Source organism: Oncorhynchus mykiss, chromosome 30 (assembly GCF_013265735.2).
Source record: "Oncorhynchus mykiss isolate Arlee chromosome 30, USDA_OmykA_1.1, whole genome shotgun sequence".
Lineage (NCBI taxonomy): Eukaryota > Metazoa > Chordata > Actinopteri > Salmoniformes > Salmonidae > Oncorhynchus > Oncorhynchus mykiss.
The window spans coordinates 7,958,423-7,981,562 of NC_050570.1; the positions used below are offsets into that span (position 1 = coordinate 7,958,423).

General features: G+C 41.6%; 1 protein-coding gene across 3 annotated transcripts in view; it reads left to right on the forward strand.

The window, feature by feature from the left end:
• The window catches only part of LOC110522717 (unconventional myosin-IXAa), a 275,787-nt gene that overhangs the window by 140,142 nt on the left and 112,505 nt on the right, over positions 1 to 23,140 (forward strand). For all 3 annotated transcript variants that reach the window (XM_036969517.1, XM_036969516.1, XM_036969518.1), the window contains exon 8: positions 9,114 to 9,203. In XM_036969517.1, the coding sequence (XP_036825412.1) occupies positions 9,114 to 9,203 (90 nt within the window). The remainder of the gene's footprint in view (positions 1 to 9,113; positions 9,204 to 23,140) is intronic.

Consider the following 23,140-nt stretch of genomic DNA (forward strand, 5'->3'; position numbering starts at 1 on the left):
AAACCAATTTGTTTTGCATGGCCCAGTCAGATTATTATTTTTGGATAGGCCTAGATAAATTTGGATAGGCATTTTTTTCTACTTGTTTATTACATTTATTTTGAGATGTGTATCACCGTATATTATTTTGTAAAACAATCGTTTTATACTAGTGCATAGTACTCGGAGCAACCTCGTTAAATATACAAATAAATACCCATCCCAGCATATTAAAATAAGACGGTAACTTCAGACCAGTTTCCAACAACATAAAACTCATCTTCAGACGCACTTTAATCTCGATGGGCAAACAAGTCTATATTTGATGTTACCATTTATACCAGGGCAGGAAGTAGTACTATAAAAAGGTACCTGACCTTCTAGTAGACGTATCAATAAGTCGTGACCTACATCACAAGGTGCAGACGGCGAGGCTTTGAGTTGAATATGGTGATGATTTCATCACAATCCAATGGATCTGTCAGTTGACGCTCTAAAGACAGCAAACTGGTTCAGCTGGGCCCTGGTCACTGATGTGTGAAGACGATGTTTTATCCTAGTTGTTGTTGAGAAAAGTCTCTCCACGCTGCATGATGTCATTGGAAGTGTGACAATGATCCTTAACAGAGAGTTTATATTAGGGAAAATATCATCAGGGCAGCTGTCGAGTACACTCATTATGGAGGAAAAGTCACTATTTCCCATCTTCATTTTGCGACTCAACTGCTGAATAAAAACAGTGAATTCCGCATCCTCACTTGATGTTGCATAATGATCGCATGTGGTCTTCAGCTGCTCTTTAAGGCCGCAGGTTTGGGATTCTTTGGGAAAGGAGGCTGCCGCTTGCATGATCCCATATGGGTCTTCTTGAGTTCAACTCAGTAATCTGTCGGTCTAGAATATTGTTCCAAAGTTGCCTCAGGTCACTGTCACTCTTGATGCTGGATGTTTTCCATAATGAAATTGTGACTGTCTGCCACTTTTACAGTCAGTTTTCGCTGCCGTGATGTCGTCACATACCAATTACTAATATCATTCTTAATCATCATCTCTTCAGTTAGCTTGAGAACTTTATCAAAGTCTCCCCCTGAGTTCTCTGAACGTAGAAAAGCTGCTTTTGAGGATTTCAATTAAACCAATACAGTACGTCACAGATAATGTAGAGCTTTGTAATCCCTTCATCGCAAAATCACTAAATGTCAAAACAATTTACTAAATGTGACTAACAGGAATAAAAACGTCTTGTTCTGGATTTGTTGTAAGAGGTCATCGGCTTCTAATTTGTTTCGTCCACAAGCCTCTGAAAATTCTGCAAGAACCTCTAAAAATGACATCTAGTGTTAACAGCACTTTACTCACAGATCCTGACTTTGAACTCCAACGTGGATCTTTCTAGATCGATACATGAGTCTAATGGGGATGCAACTCTTTCTGTACTTCTATGAATCCAGCATGTCTGTGGGATCCACTCATAAATGTGTGTAGCTGATGTATTACTGTGTCCAAAAAAAGGTCCTGACACTTTTGCCGCGCTGCTCAGAACCAAATTCAAACGGTGGGAGTGGCAATGCACATATACCGCTTGCTTAAATGTTTGCTTTAGTCTGTTCCCTGATGTAACTGGTGTGAAATGGATAGCTAGTTAGTGGGGTGCGCGCTAATAGTGTTTATATCAGTGACGTCACTCGTTCGGAGACATTGAAGTAGTGGTTCCCCTTGCTCTGCAAGGGCCGCGGCTTTTGTTGAGCGATGGGTAACGATGCTTTGAGGGTGGCTGTTGTCGATTTGTGCAGAGGGTCCCTGGTTCGAGCCCAGGTAAGGGCGAGGAGAGGGACGGAAGCAAAACTGTTACACTGACATGATTGAAGCGCCATCGAAATAAAACCCCACACAGAGTGGGATCCAACTCCAGGGGTTCCAACACTAAGTATTCTCAGAGAAATTCCTTGTGCAGATAAATCAACGGCTTCATTAAACCCAACAGCTCTTTTCTTTAATCATTCCAGCATGAATGTATTGGACGCACACAGCAATAAGTTCTTGTTTAGATTGATCTTTATATTCATCTGCTAGTTTGGCAAAATACGTGGAAGACGCAGAATGAACTTTATCTTTTATCCTCCACAGTAACAACGATGCTGCAACTCGTTCTGAATTCCGGGGCTCATAAGCGTGGCATTGCGAGGTAGCTCATTAAGCCTGTTTTTGTATTTCTGAGTCATACTTTGAGATGAAATTGAAGGTCATACCACCTTGAAGAGAAGCAGTGTGACTTTGCCGTTTATCATACTTGAAGGGAATGTTGCTAGCTTTGGTTGACAGGCTGGTTCATCAATGGCAGACAAATCTGTCGGTCAATCAATAACGAGAGGAGACGGTGGGGTAGGCAAGCATGCCTGGCTCAACGTGGCATTGGCAGTTGTGATGGCGATTGTGGTTGTGTCTATCCTGGCGCCACCTGTTAATGTCTCATTCTGGAAGCTATCGGTATATTGATCCAAATTATTCTCAGACAAACGCACATTTTCCTCCAGATGTCTTTTTTTGAAAACCCCAGTGATGGACATTTTGGTTTGCCATTGCTAGAACTACTAAATTACCGTAGCTGGTGAGTCACTTCGAGTAAACTAGCGTGGTAGAGCGTGCTAGCTTATGCGCTATCCACATGACGTTGCCAGGTTTTTCATGTAAACCACCGTATGATTTAAATAAAAATGTAACCAATAGTTGGAAGCAAACTTGATTGTCGCGGACTATTTCTTTGTTACATTATATAAATTAATAAACATTAATAATAAACATTACCCATAGAAAATAAATCTCACATCCATTTATTTTAAAAATGTAATAAAATATTACAAATCAAAATGTATATTGAATTATAATAGTAACTTTTTTGGGGGGATCAAACCTACCCGTGGCTACGCCGTTGCACCTGAGGCACCGGGTCAACACCGGGTCAGCACCGGGTCAACACCGGGTCAGCACCGGGTCAACACCGGGTCAGCACCGGCAAAACGAACTCGACCATGGACAAGTGGACACCCCGCCTCTGTTTTTGTAACCACTCTCAAATTCATAGAGCTATGGATGCAAGGACTGACCATCCAAGATATCAACATGTGCGTTTTAACCATGCTATACACAGTGTATGTTTACGTTCACGTTTTGTTTACAAGCATTGGAGCCAAACAAGCCTATATGTTGGGTCCAGATTGTAAACTGTCATGGTCAAAACATATAGATTCTATGGTTGTAGAGACGGGAAGAGGTCTGTCTGTAGTAAAGAGATGCTCTGCTTGTTTGACACCACACAAAGCAGGTCCTGCAGGTTCTAGTTTTATCTTCTCTTGATTATCACCCAGTCATATGGTCAAGTCCTGTAGGCTCTAGTTTTATCTAATCTTGATTATTGTCCAGTCATATTGTCAAGTCCTGTAGGCTCTAGTTTTATCTTATCTTGATTATTGTCCAGTCATATGGTCAAGTCCTGTAGGCTCTAGTTTTATCTTCTCTTGATTATTGTCCAGTCATATGGTCAAGTGCTGCAGAGAAAGACCTAGTTAAGCTGCAGCTGGCCCAGAACAGAGCAGCACGTCTTGCTCTTCATTGTAATCAGAGGACTGATATAAATACTATTCATGCCAGACTCTCTTCAATAAGAGTTGAGGAGAGACTGACTGTGTCACTTCTTTTTTTTAATAAGAAACATTCATGTGTTAGAAATTCCAAATGGTTTGCCTAGTCAACTTACACACAGCTCTGACACACACACACACACTTACCCCACCAGACATGCCACCAGGGGTCTTTACACAGTCCCCAAATCCAGAATAAATTCAAGAAAGCAGTATTATATAGAGCCATTATTGCATGGAACTTTCTTCCCGTCACATATTGCTCACATGAACAGCAGACCTGGTTTAAAAAAACAGATGAAGCAACACCTCACGGCACAACGCCTCTTCCCTATTTGACATAGTTTTTGTGTACAGTCGTGGCCAAAAGTTTTGAGAATGACACAAATATACATTTTCACAAAGTTTGCTGCTTCAGTGTCTTTAGATATTTTTGTCAGATGTTACTATGGAATACTGAAGTACAATTACAAGCATTTCATAAGTGTCCAAGGCTTTTATTGACAATTAGATGAAGTTTATCAAAGAGTCAATATTTGCAGTGTTGACCCTTCTTTTTCAAGACCTCTGCAATCCGCCCTGGCATGCTGTCAATTAACTTCTGGGCCACATCCTGACTGATGGCAGCCCATTCTTGCATAATCAATGCTTGGAGTTTGTCAGAGTTTGTGGGTTTTTGTTTGTCCACCCGCCTCTTGAGGATTGACCACAAGTTCTCAATGGGATTAAGGTCTGGGGAGTTTCCTGGCCATGGACCCAAAATGTCGATGTTTTGGCCATGACTGTATGTTTTGAATGTAGACTACGTGTGCCATTTTTTAATTTATGTAGTTTTGTCCTTGTGCTGTTCTTTTCTATTAACCTGTCTACGATACTGGTTCCCAATTGGGAATCAACCCTCCCACGTTCAGCTGAAACGGTGGCGCATGGAACGCAAAAATATTCTTAAAAATATTTAACCTCCACACATTAACAAGTCCAATAGCTCAAATGAAAGATAAACACCTTGTTCATCTAGCCAGCAAGTCAGATTTCTAAAATGTTTTACGGCGAAAACATAGCACATATATATGTAAAACCACCACCAGACACAGCTCATTTGAATAGCCAAAACATGCAATCAACAAACGCAGGATTAAAAAATAAATCGCTCACTAACCTTTTGAAAATCTTCATCAGATGACATGTTACACAGTACATATTTTTTTTTTTCAATAATATGCCATTTATATCCATAAATGTCCATTTACAGTGAGTTCATGTTCAGAAATTACTCAAAAATGCAAGCAGGAAATCTATGTAGCGCGGCAAGATAACGTAAATAGACATCATAAACTTTGACTAAATATACATGTTCTACATATAGTTAGAAAGATACACTGCTTCTTTATGCAACCGCTTTGTTAGATTTATTTTTAACGTTACAGAAATCGCACACTATTCTATATGCTGAGACGGCGCTCAGTTCCAAGCTACATTTCTACGTAATGTTGGAGTCAACAGAAACACAGATTTAAGCATAAATATTCCCTTACCTTCGATGGTCTTCGTTCAGAATGTTCTGGAAGGCTTCATACTTTCCCAATACATCGTTTGGTTTCAAGTCTTGCGTCTTTGTATTAGCTACTGCTAATAACATCAGCTGAAATGCACCCAAAACGTCCTCTGGTCCGGAAAAGTTGCGCATCAAAACTTCAAAATGACATATTATATGTCGACTAAACAGGTCAAACTAAGTGCAGAAGCAAGCTTTATGATGTTTTAGACACGCAAAACAAACTTCAATTCAATCGGCCATTGTCTGCCCTTCTCTTGAGTGCTGGAACAAAGGAATGGCTGGGATCAATTCGCGCCCCTGCGCACAGCCTATTCTCTCGTGGCACGCACTAATTTCACTCCCATAGGGTCAATTCTCGCGGGATTGAAACGATTCAAAGCTCTACTGAAAGAGGACATCTAGCGGAAGAGATAGAAAGTGTCCCCAGAATCATAACTGGTTGGGAAGGGTGGGGGCCATGACGTCAAAGTTGCTCCAACTTTCATGGCCACAAAAACTAGTTTGGAAGAATGCCTGCCCTGTGAGTTCTGCTATACTTACACATAATTCCAACGGTTTTAGAATCTTTAGAGTGTTTTCTATCCAATAATAATTTTTATTTGCATATATTAGCAATTTTTGACAGATTTTTTTTTCAGTTTACTAGGGGTACCCAATCTCTCCAAAGGGGGCATATGTCTGCCATATCCTTAACAGGTTTTTAACTAACGATTCTAGATTTAACGGGATAGGTCACCTGATTCTAGATTTAACGGGATAGGTCACCTGATTCTAGATTTAACGGGATAGGTCACCTGATTCTAGATTTAACGGGATAGGTCAGCTGATTCTAGATTTAACGGGATAGGTCACCTGATTCTAGATTTAACGGGATAGGTCACCTGATTCTAGATTGAATGGGATAGGTCACCTGATTCTAGATTTAACGGGATAGGTCACCTGATTCTAGATTTAACGGGATAGGTCACCTGATTCTAGATTTAACGGGATAGGTCACCTGATTCTAGATTTAACGGGATAGGTCACCTGATTCTAGATTTAACGGGATAGGTCACGTGATTTGCATGTTTGTTTTTTTACATCTACTTAGTTATGCAATTCATTTATAGACCGGAGTGTCGTCAACTGAAGATTAGGATTAGTTTACTTGGCTAAGAGATAAGCATTAGCATTAGCACTACTGTAAAACAATGGGAGTGATATAGGTGCTAGCACTTTCTTAAAAGTCAACTCAAAAACGACTAACATAAGCAGTAAATATCTACGCCCTTCAGAACATAGTATAGTATCAATTTCAATATATTCCCTGGTTTTCCAGAAATCCTGGTTGGAGGATTTTCCTGTTTTTTTACCTTCTGATTCTGGGGACCCTCCAACTGGGAGGTACAACCAGGGAATGTATTTATTGTGTCTTATTATTATGTATTGCTTATTATTTATTGTGTTTATTGTGTTATATTGTCTAACAGTATCATACCATGCGTGAACTGTCTGTCACCAATCATCATCTATTCGTAAAAATCCAAATAACTTCACAGATCTTCATTGTAAAGGTTTCCCACTGTTTCCCATGCTTGTTCAATGAACCATAAACAATTAATGAACATGCCCCTGTGGAACGGTCGTTAAGACACTAACAGCTTACAGACGGTAGGCAATTAAAGTCAGAGTTATGAAAACTTAGGACACTAAAGAGGCCTTTCTACTGACTCTGAAAATACAGCCAAAGAAAGATGCCCAGGGTCCCTGCTCATCTGTGTGAACGTGCCTTAGGCACGCTCAAGGAGGCATGAGGACTACAGATGTGACCAGGGCAATAAATTGCCATGTCTGTACTCTGAGACGCCTAAGACAGTGCTACAGGGAGACAGGACGGACAGTTGATCGTCCTCGCAATGGCAGACCACGTGTAACAACACCTGCACAGGATCGGTACATCCAAACATCACACCTGCGGTACAGGTACAGGATGGCAACAACAACTGCCCGAGTTACACCAGGAACACACAATCCCTCCATCAGTGCTCAGACTGTCCGCAATAGGCTGAGAGTGGCTGGACTGAGGGCTTGTAGGCCTGTTGTAAGACAGGTCCTCACCAGACATCACTGGCAACAACGTTGTCTATGGGCACAAACCCACCATCGCTGGACCAGACAGGACTGGCAAAAAGTGCTCTTCACTGACGAGTCGCGGTATTGTCTCACCAGGGGTGATGGCCGGATTTGTGTTTATCGTCGCAGGAATGAGCGTTACACCGAGGCCTGTACTCTGGAGTGGCATCGATTTGGAGGTGGAGGGTCCATCATGGTCTGGGGGCGGTGTGTCACAGTATCATCTGACTGAGCTTGTCTTTGAAGGCAAAATCTCAACACTGCGTTACAGGGAAGACATCCTCCTCCCTCATGTGGTACCCTTCCTGCAGGCTCATCCTGACATGAACCTCCAGCATGACAATGCCACCAGCCATACTGCTCGTTCTGTGTGTGATTTCCTGCAAGACAAGAATGTCAGTGTTCTGCCATGGCCAGCAAAGAGCCCAGATCTCAATCCCATTGAACATGCCTGGGACCTGTTGGATCGGAAGGTGAGGGCTAGGGCCATTCCCCCCCAGAAATGTCCGGGAACATGCAGGTGCCTTGGTGGAAGAGTGGGGTAACATCTCACAGCAAGAACTGGCAAATCTGGTGCAGTGCATGAGGAGGATATGCACTGCAGTACTTTATGCAGCTGGTGGCCACAACAGATACTGCCTGTTACTGTTGATTTTTGCCCCCCCCCCTTTCTTCAGGAACACATTATTCAATTTCTGTTAGTCACATGTCTGTGGAACTTGTTCAGTTTATGTCTCAGTTGTTGAATCTTGTTATGTTCACACAAATATTTACACATGTTTAAGTGTGCTGAAAATAAATGCTGTTGACAGTGAGAGGAGGTTTCTTTTTTTTTTGCTGAGTTAATATGTTTACTAGACTGTGTTGTCGTGTGAGCAGCACTTCAGGGAATGCTAGTTGGTTGTAGCGTCGACTGATGCATGAATGGTAATATGACTGGCTCGGACACCCTGTTTCCTGTTGGGGCAGAACAGGAAGAGAGAGTGGAGCTGTGTCAGATGGTGGAGATGATAGACTAGATCCTCTGGCCGGACCTCAGGGTCCCAGGAGGGCTAGGCTAGGTTGAGCTAGTAGTATTGAGTGATGCAACTGTGGCAGTAACACAGTTCCAGGTTCAGTTTTGACTCGGTCTGTGTCACAGCCATTGTTACAATGGGAATTTGAAAAGCTGACTCCAAACCAGTGCTCCAGTGCCTTAGAGCACATCTCCCAATTGCTTGATTGAGAAATGTATTAACATAACAGCAGAGAAGATTTTAAAGTCCTGTTACCATGCAGAACCAACCAATCAGTGAGCAGTTTGACACCCAGTTGGGGATTACCAGGAAGTATGAAATTAAATCAGATTAGTTCCCCCCTCAAATGCAGCTGTTTACAGTACAGACCATTATAAAGACAATTTTAAAGACCATTGTAAAGACCATTGTAAAGACCATTGTAAAGACTATTTTAAATACCATTTTAAAGACCATTTTAAAGACCATTTTAAAGACCATTGTAAAGACCATTGTAAAGACTATTTTAAATACCATTTTAAAGACCATTTTAAAGACCATTATAAAGACAATTTTAAAGACTATTTTAAAGACTATTTTAAAGACCATTATAAATACTATTATAAAAACCATTACGAAGACCATTATAAAGGAGGTAACTGACAAAAATAGCTGTTAGCCGCTAGCTAGCTGTCTGTCTGTCTGTCTGTCTGTCTGTCTGTCTGTCTGTCTGTTCTGCTCTATACAATAAGCTAACTGTGTCAGTCAGAAAGGGGGAGGGTTGTTGTTATCTAGACTGGCTGACCTGTGTCCTTGAACTTGTCTTTGAAGGTGAAGGAGGAGATGCTGTTCGAGGCTCTGACCACCAGGAAGACGGTGACTGTGGGAGAGAGGCTGATCGTTCCGTACAAACTGGCCGAGGTGAGCGCGACATTTCCCGCTCTGCTTACGATAACAAACACTACCACAACAACAAAATATAATAACACAACTGTACCGCACCACACAGACGGCTTTGAACCCTATCTGACCCCAAAGTGACATCACCACGGCCTCAGACCTTCAGAACTCTCCTACAGAATCATTTATAGAGTTCTGTTTATGAACTCTCCTTTTTTGTTTGTATTTGCTTTCCTGACGCCAAAACTCAAAAGGCTTTTGTAGTCAATGGGGGGGGAGGGTGTACAGTCAAAGATTGTCTATTATATTGACAAGACTGTCAAGTGACCACTCCAACAATGGAAATACATGTCCTCAAAGATGGGAGGCAGGCGGGATGGAAGGAGGCGAGATCAGGTGGAACCGTTCTAGCCAATGAGAGGGCAAGATATGCGTGTGAACAACAGGCCATCGATAGATAGAGGACTCATCTTTGTGTTTGTACCATTATAGCGTCTGTGACAGCATGGGCAGTGCCTTTGATGCTATCTCCATTTTTCCATTTTAAAGTCAGTTTTCTTCTTCTTCATTGGCTAATTGCTCCCAACTCATAGGAATCCCCACCCAGTTGACTACTTTAAAATGGTGGAAGCCCTCAATGGCAATGTCCATGCTAAAACAGGTTATAAAGCTAAAACAGGTTATAAAGCTAAAACAGGTTATAACTCCAATATGAAGTAGTTTTATTTTTTCTTCCAAAGTTGACTGAATGCCACGTGCGTACACTTATATCAGTGCATTTCTAACAACCTAAACGTTACGAAACTTCTATTGCATCAAATAAGCCCCATGTAGCAAATTAGCAATTACTTTTATCGTTGACCAAATTTGACACTCATTGACCACCAAAAATTCATCATTTTGGGGGCTTATTTTCGAGAACAGATTTTGGGCAGAGTAAAACCTCCCGTGTGGCTCAGTTGGTAAAACCTCCCATGTGGCTTAGTTGGTAGAGCATTACACTTGCATCGCCAGGGTTGTGGGTTTGATTCCCAAGAGTGGACCTTCCTACTGTAAGTCGCTCTGGATAAGAGTGTCTGCTAAATGACTTAAAATGTCAAATCCCAAAAGGCCTCAAGAAAGCAAAACCGAGTGGCTTTGTTTGGTTGCAGAATGCATCAGCGGCCAGGGATTGTGAGGGGCAGTCTCAGGAGGATTTGTTCTGGCCCCGCTGCCTCAGGGTTGTGTTGTTGGTGCTGTCTTCCTCTGTGACTTCCTGTTTCCTGTGAGGTTTACTAATGTGGCATGTTTCAGTCTGTTTTCTTCTGTTTTGTGCATAATGAACACGGCCCAGGTCAATTTAATAACTAACATTAGCTATCAACGGTTTCCTACGAGTTCCTGTTTTCTTCTGTTTTGTGCATAATGAACACGGCCCAGGTCAATTTAATAACTAACATTAGCTATCAACGGTTTCCTACGAGTTCCTGTTTTCTTCTGTTTTGTGCATAATGAATACGGACGGCCCAGGTCAATTTAATAACTAACATTAGCTATCAACGGTTTCCTACGAGTTCCTGTTTTCTTCTGTTTTCTGCATAATGAAAACGGCCCAGGTCAATTTAATAACTAACATTAGCTATCAACGGTTTCATACGAGTTCCTGTTTTCGCTGTCTGTCTTTGACTGGAATATACAGTCAAATATAAAGTTTGGGCCAGAAACCAAATCCTGTCAGCTCCCCTGATATCTCACTTGACAACCCCCACACACATCCACTGAGGACACACAAAAGCCAGAGATTGTGCTCCTCATTCACTCAAATGGCAAATACAGTTGAAGTCGGAAGTTTACATACCCTTAGGTTGGAGTCATTAAAACTCGTTTTTCAACCACTCCATAAATTTCCTGTTAACAAACTGTAGTTTTGGCAAGTTGGTTAGGACATCTACTTTGTGCATGACACAAGTCATTTTTCCAACAATTGTTTACAGACAGATTATTTCACTTCTAATTCACTGTATCACAATTCCAGTGGGTCAGAGGCTGTGCCTTTAAACAGCTTGGAAAATTCCAGAAAATGATGTCATGGCTTTAGAAGCTTCTGATAGGCTATTTGACATCATTTGAGTCAATTGGAGGTGTACCTGTGGATGCATTTCAAGGCCTACCTTCAAACTCAGTGCCTCTTTGCTTGACATCATGGGAAAATCAAAAGAAATCAGCCAAGACCTCCACATGTCTGGTTCATCCTTGGGAGTAATTTCCAAATGCCTGAAGGTACCACGTTCATCTGTACAAACAATGGTATGCAAGTATAAACACCATGGGACCATGCAGCCGTCATACCGCTCAGGAAGGAGACGCGTTCTGTCTCCTAGAGATGAATGTACTTTGGTGCGGAAAGTACAAATCAATCCCAGAACAACAGCAAAGGACCTTGTGAAGATGCTGGAGGAAACAGGTACAAAAGTATCTATATCCACAGTAAAACGAGTCCCTATATCGACATAACCTGAAAGGCCGCTCAGCAAGGAAGAAGCCACTGCTCCAAAACCGCCATAAAAAAAGCCAGACTACGGTTTGCAACTGCACATGGGGACAAAGATCGTACAATTGGAGAAATGTCCTCTGGTCTGATTAAACAAAAATAGAGCTGTTTGGCCATAATGACCATCGTTATGTTTGGAGGAAAAAGAATCAGGCTTGCATGCCGACGAACACCATCCCCAACTGTGAAGCATGGGGGTGGCAGCATCATGTTGTGGGGGTGCTTTGCTGCAGGAGGGACTGGTGCACTTCACAAAATAGATGGGATCATGAGGCAGAAAAATTATGTGGATATATTGAAACAACATCTCAAGACATCCGTCAGGAAGTTAAAGCTTGGTTGCAAATGGGTCTTCCAAATGGACAATGACAACAAAGTCAAGTGGCCATCACAATGCCCTGACCTCAATCCTATAGAAAATTTGTGGGCAGACCTGAAAAAGCGTGTGTGAGCAAAGAGGCCTACAAACCTGACTCAGTTACACCAGCTCTGTCAGGAGGAATGGGCCAAAATTCACCCAATATATTGTGGGAATCTTGTAGAAGGCTACCTGAAAAGTTTGACCCAAGTTAAATAATTTTGAGGAAATGCTACCAAATACTAATTGAGTGTATGTACATTTCTGACTCACTGGGAATGTGATGAAAGAAATAAAAGCTTAAATAAATCATTCAACTATTATTCTGACATTGCACATTCTTAAAATAAAGTGGTGATCCTAACTGACCTAAGACAGGGAATTTTTACTAGGATTAAAAGTCAGGAATTGTCAAAAACTGAGTTTAAATGTATTTGGCTAAAGTGTATGTAAACTTCCAACTTCAACTGTATGTAAACAGCAACCTTGGGAAAATCCTCTGGATTATCATTATCAGCAGACTCGTATATTTCCTCAACGAAAACAATGTACTGAGCAAATGTCAAATTGTCTTTTTTTTACCAAATTACTGTACGACAGACCACCTATTCACCCTGCACACCCTGATTACTGTACGACAGACCACGTATTCACCCTGCACACCCTGATTACTGTACGACAGACCACGTATTCACCCTGCACACCCTGATTACTGTACAACAGGCCACGTATTCACCCTGCACACCCTGATTACTGTACGACAGACCACGTATTCACCCTGCACACCCTGATTACTGTACGACAGGCCACCTATTCACCCTGCACACCCTGATTACTGTACGACAGACCACGTATTCACCCTGCACACCCTGATTACTGTACGACAGGCCACGTATTCACCCTGCACACCCTGATTACTGTACGACAGACCACGTATTCACCCTGCACACCCTGATTACTGTACGACAGGCCACGTATTCACCCTGCACACCCTGATTACTGTACGACAGACCACGTATTCACCCTGCACACCCTGATTACTGTACGACAGGCCACGTATTCACCCTGCACACCCTGATTACTGTACGACAGACCACGTATTCACCCTGCACACCCTGATTGACAAACAAAAAAAAACAAAACAAAGGCAAAGGCAAAGTCAGTCTTCTCATCTTTTTTGTTTTTGACTCAATTTGGCATGAAAGCCTGCTATACAAATTGATGAAAAGTGGTGTTGGGGGAAAAACATACGATATTATAAAATCCATGTACACAAACAAAATTGGCAAAAAAACACACATTTCTTTCCAAAGGCCCATGGGGTGAGACAGGGATGAAGCTTAAGCCCCACCCTCTTCAACAAATATATCATGAATTGGCGAGGGCACTAGAACAGTCTGCAGCACCTGGCCTCAACATAATAGAATCTGAAGTCAAATGTCTACTGTTTGCTGATGATCTGGTGCTTCTGTCCCCAACCATGGAGGGCCTACAGCAGCCCCTAGATCTTCTGCACATATACTGTCAGACCTGGGCCCTGACAGTAAATCTCAGTAAGACAAAAACAGTGGTGTTCCATAAAAGGTCTAGTTGCGAATACAAATTCCATCTAGACACCGTTGCCCTGGAGCATACAACAACACACCGTTGCCCTGGAGCACCGTTGCCCCAGCGCCACAGGTAACTTCCACAAAGGCAAGGCAAGAAGGGCCTTTAATGCCATCAAAAGGAACATAGAATTCGACATACCAATAATTCACAAAATGGGACAAACAACAAATTGAGACTGCATGCAGATTTCTGCAAAAAATATGCTTTGTGTACAATGTAGAACACCAAATAGTGCATGCAGAGCAGAATTAGGCCGATACCCGCTAATTATCAAAATCCAGAAAAGAGCTGTTAAATTCTACAACCACCTAAAACTAAGCGATTCCCAAACCTTTCATAACAAAGCCATCACCTACAGAGAAATGAACCTGGAGGAGAGCCCCCTAAGCAAGCTGGTCCTGGGGCTCTGTTCACAATCACAAACAGACCCCACAGAACCACAGGACAGCAACACATTTAGACCCAACCAAATCCTGCCAAATAGAGACACATATTTCCCTCAGATTACACAGATCCACAAAGAATTAAAAAACAAATCCTGTTTTAATAAACTCCCACATCTACTGGGTGAAATACCACAGTGTGCCATCACAGCAGCAAGATTTGTGACCTGTTGCCACAAGAAAAGGGCAACCAGTGAAGAACAAACACCATTGTAAATACAACCTATATTTATGTTTATTTATATTCCCTTTTGTACTTTAACTATTTGAACATCATTACAACACTGTATATAGACATAATATGACGTTTGAAATGTCTTTTAATCTTTGGGAACTTCTGTGATTGTGTTCAGTGTTATAACACGTAAAGGGCTTTATTGGCATGGGGAACATATGTTAACGTTGCCAAAGCAAGTGAAATGAATAATCAGAAATTAACAGTAAACATTACACTCACAAAGGTTTCAAAGGAATAGAGACATTTCAAATGTCATTATGGCTATGTACAGTGTTGTAACGATGTGGAAATAGTTCATAGTTTCTCTCTCGCTCGTGCTCTCTCGCTTTCTCGCTCTCTCTCTCTCTCTCTCTCTCTCTCTCTCCCTCCCTCCCTCCCTCCCTCCCTCCCTCCCTCCCTCCCCTTCGCCTGAAGCAAGCTTGTGGAATCCATGACTTTCTGCCATAATATTAAAGCCTTTTATTGTACAAGGGCCCATGAAGAAAGGGCTTGGCAAGTGTAGCATCTTTTCTCTCAAAATCATTTTCCCTCCTGGACAAAAGTAGCTGTCCCGTCACACTGGGGTTCAGATGGACCCGATTTGGGAGAGGTCCTGTTCCATTGTCTCCTTCTGGCCCCTAATACTGTTTTATTTTTTATTTTTTAAAGACTTGAGTGGTTGGATACCTGTCAGTTTCCTGCTCTCATTACCATTTTATTCTAGTGGAAATTCTATATTACCAAGCTTTAATTTAGTTATTTCATGAGAGAGGTCCTATAAAAGCCTATTGTAGCTAAGGCTTGCTGCATGCCAGCTAATGAGAGAGGAAGACTAGCTATGGCCTGCTGCATGCTAGCTAATGAGAGAGGAAGACTAGCTATGGCCTGCTACATGAGAGAGGAAGACTAGCTTTGGCCTGCTGCATGGTAGCTAATGAGAGAGGAAGACTAGCTATGGCCTGCTGCATGCTAGCTAATGAGAGAGGAAGACTAGCCTTGGCCTGCTGCATGGTAGCTAATGAGAGAGGAAGACTAGCTTTGGCCTGCTGCATGGTAGCTAATGAGAGAGGAAGACTAGCTTTGGCCTGCTGCATGGTAGCTAATGAGAGAGGAAGACTAGCTTTGGCCTGCTGCATGGTAGCTAATGAGAGAGGAAGACTAGCTTTGGCCTGCTGCATGCTAGCTAATGAGAGAGGAAGACTAGCCTTGGCCTGCAGCATTCTAGCTAATGAGAGAGGAAGACTAGCTATTGCTTTCTTCATGCTAGCTAATGGGAGAGGACGACGGTGTTGTTTTAATTAACCCCAGCTCTGCTGTGTGCGTGCGTGTGTGTGCGTATATGTAGTGTGTGTAGATAAGCTACACTGACTCACTGTTGATTTGGCTCCAGATAATCAGATTCCACCACTTCCTGTTTCCTGTTTTTAAAGTGAGACCGTTTGGAGGATAAGGGACTTCTTAAACCATGCATTCATGTGCTTTAGATTAAATGTTGCCACGCTATATCACAACTATGTTTATATCTTTGTAGCTAACACAGAGACACCGAGACACACACACAATCAAACACACACTTTCCTATAAACTCGCATCAAAAACAGGCATCCAATTGGACACAAATGCCTCAAACACAGCCACCCCGTGCGGAGAAGAGGCTAGCGAGCCATGTGCAGTGCGGGCTCATGCAGGGTGTTGTTTTACACCTCCCATGGCTCGCGGAGCGTGTTTGTAAGCCATTAGTCGAGAAAGACCACGGCTCTCTGTGTTTTGGTCTCCCCGGCATAGGCTTCTAATGACCAAACTCCAACCAAGACCTCATTACAGGCTCTAAACTCTCTCTGATAACTTCCCTCTTATTATTTAGGGTGGCCCTCCTATAAAAACAACGTTTGTTTTCAGCAAATTTTTTCTCTCCATCCATTCCATATCTAACTCAACACTCCCATTGTGGTAAATCATTTAATTGTGTTTGACTTGTGATGTTTCGTGACAGTGGATGTTCGTTCAAACAAGACGTCATCGGAAATGTTCTTTATCGTGTTTGAAAATCCCAGGATGGACCTTTTGAGCAGTTTTGATTGGGAGCGTGTTTTGATTGGGCTGCATAATACATGTGACCTTATATCACCTTTGAGAGCAGGAAACGGGAAACAGGAAACAGTGAAGCTCATTCCTCTAAAAATAACGACGAGGTCAATAATGCAGTAGGCTTTTTAAAACACATTTTTACTTGCTCACGATTCTCTGCTCCCCAGAACCTAGTTGAAATGACCTGTACATATGGGACGTGTTTAGGGACGTGCAACAATACAGATTGTTTATTAGAAATGTGTTATATATATATATATATATATATATATATATATATATATATATATATATATATATATATATATATATATATATACAATTCTTCATCGTGAATCTGTGTTCCCCCTGGACCTAGTCGAAGCGGTTTAAACTCACTTACTGCCTGCAAACACTATACTGTACATTCGGGGTGTGTTCAGGGGCATGCAAGGTTACAGAAGGTTCATATACAGTACGGTATGTAGGCAACATTCTCAACATTCTCTGTCATGTAGAGTATGAAAATGGTGTCAGCTCTATAAACTGTTACAGTTACACCACAGACCTACACGTAACTGCCAGAATAAAGGAAACATCAACATAAAGTGCCTTAATGGGGCATTGAGCCAGAACAGCTTCATATATCTTACGTGTCTGAGCTATATTGGAGGGATGTGACACCATTCTTTCACGAGAAATGTAATCATTTGGTGGTGGAGGTGAAAAACAGGCGCTGCTCCAGAATCTTCCATAAGATTCAATTGGGTTGAGATCTGGTGACTGAGACAGCCATGGCCTGTCCAGAATTTTTTATACATGACCCTAAGCATGATGGGATGTTAATTGCTTAATTAACTCTGGAGCCACACCTGTGTGGAAGCACCTGCTTTCAATATACTTTGTATCCCTCATTTACTCAATATGTTACATGTTGGACCTGCCTCCCGTTACAATATAGACTTACATGTAGGCTAAATGCCAAAACTACCAGCATTAACAAAACATGTAGGCTAACTGCCAAAACTACCAGCATCAGCAAAACATGTAGGCTAACTGCCAAAACTACCAGCATCAACAAAACATGTAGGCTAACTGCCAAAACTACCAGCATCAACAAAACATGTAGGCTAACTGCCAAAACTACCAGCATCAACAAAACATGTAGGCTAACTGCCAAAACTACCAGCATCAACAAAACATGTAGGCTAACTGCCAAAACTACCAGCATCAACAAAACATGTAGGCTAACTGCCAAAACTACCAGCATCAACAAAACATGTAGGCTAACTGCCAAAACTACCAGCATCAACAAAACATGTAGGCTAACTGCCAAAACTTCCAGCATCAACAAAACATGTAGGCTAACTGCCAAAACTACCAGCATCAACAAAACATGTAGGCTAACTGCCAAAACTACCAGCATCAACAAAACATGTAGGCTAACTGCCAAAACTACCAGCATCAACAAAACATGTAGGCTAACTGCCAAAACTACCAGCATCAACAAAACATGTAGGCTAACTGCCAAAACTACCAGCATCAACAAAACATGTAGGCTAACTGCCAAAACTACCAGCATCAACAAAACATGTAGGCTAACTGCCAAAACTACCAGCATCAACAAAACATGTAGGCTAACTGCCAAAACTACCAGCATCAACAAAACATGTAGGCTAACTGCCAAAACTACCAGCATCAACAAAACATGTAGGCTAACTGCCAAAACTACCAGCATCAACAAAACATGTAGGCTAACTGCCAAAACTACCAGCATCAACAAAACATGTAGGCTAACTGCCAAAACTACCAGCATCAACAAAACATGTAGGCTAACAGCCAAAACTACCAGCATCAACAAAACATGTAGGCTAACAGCCAAAACTACCAGCATCAACAAAACATGTAGGCTAACTGCCAAAACTACCAGCATCAACAAAACATGTAGTCTAACTGCCAAAACTACCAGCATCAACAAAACATGTAGGCTAACTGCCAAAACTACCAGCATCAACAAAACATGTAGGCTAACTGCCAAAACTACCAGCATCAACAAAACATGTAGGCTAACTGCCAAAACTACCAGCATCAACAAAACATGTAGGCTAACTGCCAAAACTACCAGCATCAACAAAACATATAGGCTAACAGCCAAAACTACCAGCATCAACAAAACATGTAGGCTAACAGCCAAAACTACCAGCATCAACAAAACATATAGGCTAACTGCCAAAACTACCAGCATCAACAAAACATGTAGGCTAACAGCCAAAACTACCAGCATCAACAAAACATGTAGGCTAACTGCCAAAACTACCAGCATCAACAAAACTTCCTTCCAATAGAGTTTTGGACACTTGTAGAATTTATGCCAAGGCACATTGAAGCTGTTCTGGCTCATGGTGGCCCATGCTACGGTCATTACATTTTGTCAGCCGGTTATTGTCATGCAAAAGCCTGCCGGTCTCACGGTAACTGACCGTTAATTGACATAAACACGTTTAGCATCTCCAGGCCTCCATGCATAGCCTACAAGCCACTGATGAGTACCTTTACAACATAAACATTTTAAAATAATATTCACCATCACAATAAATGCATTATTTATTTTAGTCACATCTAAAGAAACATTATGATATGAAGAAAATGGATTTCAGAAGAACAGAATATGAGTTGGTCTACTGTATGTTATCTGTCTGTCTATGCTCCATGCCATAGGCTGTAGGCTTGTTCATTTAGCTGTGTTTCTACGTCTAACGGCCATTATATTATATAATTTTATAGTAAGAATAATATACTGTATTTTAACTTACAGTAGCTGAATAAAATAGAAAGGATATTTTTCCCATTCCAGAGCAAGTGCACATTTGAAGTAGCTATGTTGAGTGTAAAAGTGCACATTTGAAGTAGCTATGTTGAGTGTAAAAAAGTGATCATTTGAAACAGGTCATATACGCTCGATTTAAAGTTATTTGGCAACTTTAGTTGTGAATGATACAAACCTTACAATGTGTTAGAAATCAAAACGGATATGGGCTGTATGATGCTAATATAGGCTATTGATGATTTGAGAAAATAGTTATAAAAAATGCCTGCTCTCTGTTCCTAACCTCAGGCTGCACAGCTGTTCTCTCATCAAGTGATCATATTTTCACCCGTCAGACTCATCTCAATTGAATTTTGTCTTTACTAATATGTAAAATTATTTTCGATTTAGAATGGACCATTATCAAATGGGCAGGAACAGGGTCAGGGGGAAAAATACGGCATCTGTACGCACTCGAATAACGAATGGAGGCCTCGTGGCTTTCCCGCCGGTCCGTTTTGTAGGCTATTTCGGTTTGAGGAGCATGCCCTCGCTGTGCCACAGGTGATATTGCACCCAAACTCTATGCCATGAGCTCTCCAACCCTGTTCCTGCAGCTACCCTGTGCTTAACTTGGAAAACCAAGTGAAAGCTGTTCAGGAACATGGTCCTAATGGCATGGCTCTATTGTCCCTCCATCAGGTCCTAATCGTCTGGTACTCAGGGCTCTATTGTCCCTCCATCATATTCTAATGGCCTGGTACTCAGGGCTCTATTGTCCCTCCATCAGGTCCTAATGACATGGTACTCAGGGCTCTATTGTTCCTCCATCAGGTTCTAATGGCCTGGTACTCATGGCTCTATTGTTCCTCCATCAGGTTCTAATGGCCTGGTACTCAGGGCTCTATTGTTCCTCCATCAGGTTCTACTCATAATCAAAATGGTATAGTGCTTTTAATACTCACCTCACTGTGATGATCAATTTGAAAAAAGTTCAACAGCAGTGTAAAACATGGTCATTTTAGATGTTGTTTCAAAGCTTAACACAATGAAATGGACAGCGCTTTCTAAGGTGATAAGTAATTCAAAACACACATATGCATATTAGAACTTATGCAAAGAGTTATGAGGGAAAAAAATAAAAACAGTGTAAAACGTGGAATTTGACTGAGGTGACTCATGTCTGACCAACCACAGCTAAACTGAAACAAACTCCACTCACATTAGCCCATATTCACCCTATATGAGCTACAGTAGCTACACAAAGCATGCATAAGATGGCCTACTGTTGGAGTAACTTTATCGTCAATGTAGCAGTTGCCAGAAGGGTCCCTGTACAGCCTCCCTGTCACAAAGATCATCCAGTCATTTGGGGACCAATAGAATTCTGTTTTGCTCTTCCACCGCCCAATCCCTTTCCATAACACTCCAAACTGCCAAAGGCTGATGGTCGTATGTCCAAGTCCTCATTCCAACTCCACTTATATTAGCTTAGCATGCCTTTCATCATCTGTAAGTGGAGAGCATATTTTCCCTTGGCTTGTTGAGGCACGTAATCGTCTGTCTTGGTACTGTTGTTTTTTTTATGGATAGCTGAAGTATCCAAAAAGTGATTTGTCTGTCTGGAGACACTTAAAGTTTTGGCTCTGAATCTCAAAACACCTAAATCTGTAGTGTTGTAGCACAGCAGGGCTTGGGGCATCATAGAAAAACCAGAAGGAACTTGTTTGCTGTTAGCTGGCATGCTAACAGACGTTACACTACTGTTGGCTAGCTAACATTGTTAGCATTTGAGGAACTTTTCTGGCATGCTAACATGTTACACTGATGCTGGCTAACATTGTTCTAAACTAGTTAGCGCCTGTGGGCTTGGTAGGCTGTGAGCTAACCGCTATCAACAATGGTGTTATGTAGCGATGTAGCGGATGTGAGACTTCTTGTGATGCGTAGTCTCCATATAGGTGGAAGTCTATCTGATCAAAGGACTATATAACAGCATTGTGACATTAGACCGACTGTCTGAAGAGTTATGGAAAGTCAAGAGGGTTGTTTAATCTTCAAGTTCAACACCTCTACAGGTTCAGAGGGGAAAGATGAACCACATAAATACACTTGACAGAAAATACTTCACATTCCCCAATGTCTTGTGTCCTTGGAGATCAGGTCAGAATGCTGATGATAGAACAGATCAGGTCAGAATGTTGATGATAGAACAGATCAGGTCAGAATGCTGATGATAGAACAGATCAGGTCAGAATGCTGATGATAGAACAGATCAGGTCAGAATGTTGATGATAGAACAGATCAGAATGTTGATGATAGAACAGATCAGAATGCTGATGATAGAACAGATCAGGTCAGAATGTTGATGATAGAACAGATCAGGTCAGAATGTTGATGATAGAACAGATCAGAATGCTGATGATAGAAGAGATCAGGTCAGAATGCTGATGATAGAACAGATCAGGTCAGAATGCTGATGATAGAACAGATCAGGTCAGAATGCTGATGATAGAACAGATCAGGTCAGAATGTTGATGATAGAACAGATCAGGTCAGAATGTTGATGATAGAACAGATCAGGTCAGAATGTTGATGATAGAACAGATCAGGTCGGAATGCTGATGATAGAACAGATCAGGTCAGAATGTTGATGATAGAACAGATCAGAATGCTGATGATAGAACAGATCAGGTCAGAATGCTGATGATAGAACAGATCAGGTCAGAATGTTGATGATAGAACAGATCAGGTCAGAATGTTGATGATAGAAGAGATCAGGTCAGAATGCTGATGATAGAACAGATCAGGTCAGAATGCTGATGATAGAACAGATCAGGTCAGAATGCTGATGATAGAACAGATCAGGTCAGAATGTTGATGATAGAACAGATCAGAATGCTGATGATAGAACAGATCAGGTCAGAATGTTGATGATAGAACAGATCAGAATGCTGATGATAGAACAGATCAGGTCAGAATGTTGATGATAGAACAGATCAGGTCAGAATGTTGATGATAGAACAGATCAGGTCAGAATGCTGATGATAGAACAGATCAGGTCAGATTGCTGATGATAGAACAGATCAGGTCAGAATGTTGATGATAGAACAGATCAGGTCAGAATGTTGATGATAGAACAGATCAGGTCAGAATGTTGATGATAGAACAGATCAGATCAGAATGTTGATGATAGAACAGATCAGAATGCTGATGATAGAACAGATCAGGTCAGAATGCTGATGATAGAACAGATCAGGTCAGAATGTTGATGATAGAACAGATCAGATCAGAATGTTGATGATAGAACAGATCAGAATGCTGATGATAGAACAGATCAGGTCAGAATGCTGATGATAGAACAGATCAGGTCAGAATGTTGATGATAGAACAGATCAGAATGCTGATGATAGAAGAGATCAGGTCAGAATGCTGATGATAGAACAGATCAGGTCAGAATGCTGATGATAGAACAGATCATGTCAGAATGTTGATGATAGAACAGATCAGGTCAGAATGCTGATGATAGAACAGATCAGGTCAGAATGTTGATGATAGAACAGATCAGGTCAGAATGTTGATGATAGAACAGATCAGGTCGGAATGCTGATGATAGAACAGATCAGGTCAGAATGTTGATGATAGAACAGATCAGAATGCTGATGATAGAACAGATCAGGTCAGAATGCTGATGATAGAACAGATCAGGTCAGAATGTTGATGATAGAACAGATCAGGTCAGAATGTTGATGATAGAAGAGATCAGGTCAGAATGCTGATGATAGAACAGATCAGGTCAGAATGCTGATGATAGAACAGATCAGGTCAGAATGCTGATGATAGAACAGATCAGGTCAGAATGTTGATGATAGAACAGATCAGAATGCTGATGATAGAACAGATCAGGTCAGAATGTTGATGATAGA